Genomic DNA, 4,662 nt, shown 5'->3' with positions numbered 1-4,662 from the left:
CAATTAATTAAGTGCATAAATAAAAATCAAAGTTACCTCTTTTGATTTGTCTTTTAACTTAGTCTAGTGATATTTTATCACCTTCTAACATAATCACAATTAATTAAAATAAATATGATCACCAATCACCATATTAATTGGCTTGCTTAATTGGAATCTTTTTATTTTATTTTCTCTGATTAGCTAATGTTTCAAGTCGGTAGATCACACACACACACATATATATGTAGGCAGTCAAGGACCTGTTAATTGACCCCCAATGAAATTTTTTTTTTCAGTTTTACATAGTAGTGATTTTATTTTTATTTTTATATACCTATTAAATTTTAATATTATCCCCATAGAAATTACATTAAAAAAATAACATAATTTGTTGGGTCCCTTCCTGTATGTAGGATAAATTTCAGCATCAAAATATATTGTGAGATATGTAGTACAGTACTATTAGTACTTCTGTACTTCACATCCTATATATTTTCAAAACAGTAAAGTGCTTGGTGCTTAGTGCATGCTTGGTTTAATTAGTTTTTTTGAGTATCAGGTTTTGTAATTCGTTATTTATTTATTTTAAAAACTGTTTTGAGCGAACTCTACCAAAACAAATTATTAACGGAAGAGTAAGAACAAATTAATAATTCTGACAATAAAATATAACAAACCCAGACTATATATATATATATATATTCCCATTTACAGAAGCAATATAATCACATTAATTGAAGGTCATGGAACATGCATGCCTAGCCAGCTCACTTGAATGCGTTATTGTTGTTCTCTCCTTTCAGATCAGCCTTCTTTCTTCTCTGGACATACAGTTTTTTTCAATAAATTTATTTCACTTTTGAGAAAAATTGACCAATTAATACTGTTCATAGTTCTGTTCACACTGGAGTCTTCAGACCAAGCAAACTAGGGATATAAGAATCCATATATATATATATATATATATATATATATATATATACACTCCTATATTGTAGCAAGCATGATATCAAAACCCTATTTTCCTCTTTGATCACCTCCTCCACGTCTTCATTTTCAGCTTAATATATCCTCTTCTCTGGCTGTTCAATCTCTTGATCCACACACAGACACACACATATATATAACCCTCATCTTCTACATGTTATGATATATATAGATTCAACCAAGTATATATATATATATATACACACACACACACACATATATATATATATATATATAAGTTGTAAGAAATTAAGGTCATAAAGTGGATCTAAACAGGCATGGGAAGAGGCCCCTTTCATCCGATGATTCATCGGAGAAAAAAGAAGAGGAAGAAGAACTCAATAATATCTTTCCTGTCTACTCAGCTAGATCTCAACAAGACATGTCGGCCATGGTTTCAGCTCTCACTCAAGTTATTAGAAACACTGATGTGCCTGCACCTGGAAGCTCACTAGCAATATGCATGCCCCAGCGCGGTGCAACTGTGCCTCCTCATCAGTCTCAACCCAATATTCAAGATCAAGGTAACATATATATATATATATATATATATATATATATATATATATATTCATAAATGTGGTTGTATAAAAGAAAACAAAAATATGTAGAGAAGCACAGAGGGCATTCCCACAGAAAATTAAAAGCACCTAATAGAGATCGGATACAAGCATCCAATCCCTAAAACTGAAAGAAAAAGAGCTAAGGACAAAGAGACAATCTCAGTACCCCAGAAAAGAGAAAACATAGTAGTTAACAAGCAATATCCGCAATAGAAGTATTGTGTATATCCAACACTTCTAACAATAAACTTCTAGCAACTACTTCAGGATCAGTATCATGTCCATAAAGTCTAGCATGCAATCAACTTCTTCAACCTGAGTTTTAATACCTGCCAAGCTTTCTTGAAAGAAAATTTACCTTTATCCCACATGAATTTATCAATGGAATCATGAACAGGCACTGAACTCAGAAAAGTTCTAACTTGTTGCAGTCCAGGCCCCTGAAAACGATTCCAATCCCAATTACCATTTCTCATTAAAATAATCAATGTAGCAGATCTGGAAGTATTTAGAGACCTTAAAATTCTATGTCCAAATCCTTGAGAAAAGGTCAAACCATTACACCACGGATCTTGCATATGAAACATCAGACCATTCCCAATACAGAAATTAACATGCTCCAACATAGTATCTCTGATAGACTTGAACATGTTGATGACCTCCACTTCTATTTCAAGACACCTAACTAGGATGTTGTATTGGTCAACTGACTGGTTAGGGTTTTGCTAGTGTATTTTGATAGATATTTTGCACCATGTATATATATATATATATATTTTTTTTTTTCTATCTTTGATTTCCTCCCACCCCCTAATTTTGTGAAATGATCTAAGCACAATTGATTTATTAATTTCCAAATTTTACTTGAATAGCTAAGTGAGACGTGTATATATATATATCTGGATCTCTACACTGGTATGAATCTTTTTTTGAAAGGTTACACTGGTATGATTCTTCATGCCTGCTTAAGCTTGGGAACACCCTCTCTCTGCTCCCATGCCCTAAACCTAGAAAAATAACATGAAAACACCTAGATGTAATTAATAACAACATGAGAACAGCTAGAGATAACTAATAGCAACATGAAAAGAACTGGCCGGAGCTAATTAAAAAGAGCATGAAATCAACTAGCTATGTTGATAAAGCCTAGCACAAAGTGAAGCAGCAAACAGAGTCTTGTGATATCCCACAACAGATTATCTTTGAACCAGTTTATAAACAGCAGTAAACTGATGCAAATTCCATTGTAACAACTCCCCTAACCAGCTCCAAAAACGTTGAGAAAACCTGCATTTTATAAAGACATGCTCAGTTGAATCAATAGCATTGTGACATAGGGTACACCTAGGCACCAAGCAGACCTTTCTTCTTTGAAGATTCACCAAGGAAGGCACTTTGTTTAGAAGGACAAATACAGCAGTAACAGACCATCTAGGTCTAGCTCTTCCCCAGCAAAAATTATACCAATCAACTTCTTCAACCTGAGTTTTAATACCTGCCAAGCTTTCTTGAAAGAAAATTTACATTTATCCCACATGAATTTATCTACTTCTTCAACCTGGGTTTTGATAGATATTTTGCACCGTGTTTATATATGTATATATGTATATATATATATATATATATATATATATATATATATATATATTTTTTCTATCTTTGATTACCTCCCACCCCCTAATTTTGTGAAATGATCTAAGCACAATTGATTTATTAATTTCCAAATTTTATTTAAATAGTTAAGTGAGACGTGTATATATATGGATCTCGATACTAGTATTATTCTTCATGCCTGCTTAAGCTTGGGGACACCCTCTCTCTCCCATGCCCTAAACCTTGAAAAATAACATGAAAACAACTAGATGTAATTAATAACAACATGAGAACAACTGGCCGGAGCTAATTAATAAAAGCATGAAATGAAAAAATAAAAAAATAAAAAAATAAACTAAAACTATTTCACACGATATATATATCTTATATTTTGGCTCTTCATTTATGATTTATCATTCTGATTCAATCTAGGAAAAAGTCTGTGGTATTTGCTATATTCATGTTTTTGCAGTTTAATTATAACTACCATATATATATATATAGATAGCTAGTTATATATGTTAAAAAGATGGTGGGCTTAGTGCACTGGTAAGATTGCTCCATTGTGAACTAAATGTCGAATTTGAGTCACAAAAATTATCTCTGGTGCATTGGGCTAACTTTTTCTTTAGTTACACATGTTTAAAAGAATATAGTAGTACATAAAACCAATTAGCCAAATTATTTTCATGTATGTGGCCTGATATGCCAGAGCTACATATGTACCTTGTGAAGGGAACCAAAGGGGAAGACACTATAGAGGTGTGAGGCAAAGGCCATGGGGCAAGTGGGCAGCCGAAATTCGAGACCCTAAAAAAGCAGCAAGAGTTTGGCTAGGCACTTTCGAAACAGCAGAGGCTGCAGCACTCGCATATGATGCAGCCGCTCTTAGATTCAAAGGAAACAAAGCTAGGCTCAACTTCCCTGAAAGAGTTCAAGGGAGAACCGAGTTGGGTTACTTAACAACTCATCAAGACTCGCGTGTCATGGCTCAACGAGTACTGTCTGCTGACCCGGTTGCTCCTCCTCCTCCTCATCCAGTCCTTCTGCATCAAAATATATATCCTAATTTTGCTCATTATGCACAAGATCTTGGTAGTGGGGATCATAATTTGAACCACGCCAGACCATCCGGTATCTACCATAGAGGAATGTATCTTTCGCCGTCTATGTCTTCATCTTCAACATCCTCATCTGCATCAACATATAATTGGCAACAAAAAGGAGGAGAGGTTAGAAGACTTCCATCACAGTCCAGAAGTTCTTCAAGTTGTGATCCTCCCAAGAATTGGGAAGATTTTAATCCCAATTTGGATCACTCAAAAGGATAGTTTATCCAAGTTCACTTGAGCTAGACATAAGAAGTACTAGTAAACATGAAAACTTGGGGATACATCTCATCTTATATCTATTGTGATTTTGTGTTTTTTATGCTAAAAAACCTAGCTTTCTTCTTAAGGGTTTTCAAGAAATGTTGGTTTGATAATTTTTGTTTTGTATCGCGCAGGAAATTTTGAACAATCAAAAGAAGATTTTG

General features: G+C 33.8%; 1 protein-coding gene across 1 annotated transcript; it reads left to right on the top strand.

Annotated features, from left to right (window-relative positions):
* Positions 1-725: 725 nt before the first annotated feature.
* LOC132281111 (ethylene-responsive transcription factor ERF114-like) lies at positions 726-4,456 on the top strand. The gene is made up of 3 exons (XM_059782846.1): positions 726-814; positions 1,246-1,493; positions 3,861-4,456. The coding sequence occupies exons 1-3, from the start codon at positions 726-728 to the stop codon at positions 4,454-4,456; spliced, it is 933 nt and encodes a 310-aa protein (XP_059638829.1).
* The last annotated feature ends 206 nt before the right edge of the window (positions 4,457-4,662 follow it).

The sequence above is a fragment of the Cornus florida genome, unplaced genomic scaffold, assembly GCF_030987335.1.
Source record: "Cornus florida cultivar Cherokee Brave unplaced genomic scaffold, ASM3098733v1 CherokeeBrave_3.0.0_Hap2_Chr11, whole genome shotgun sequence".
NCBI lineage: Eukaryota > Viridiplantae > Streptophyta > Magnoliopsida > Cornales > Cornaceae > Cornus > Cornus florida.
This window is presented reverse-complemented; position numbering and strand designations above follow the sequence as displayed.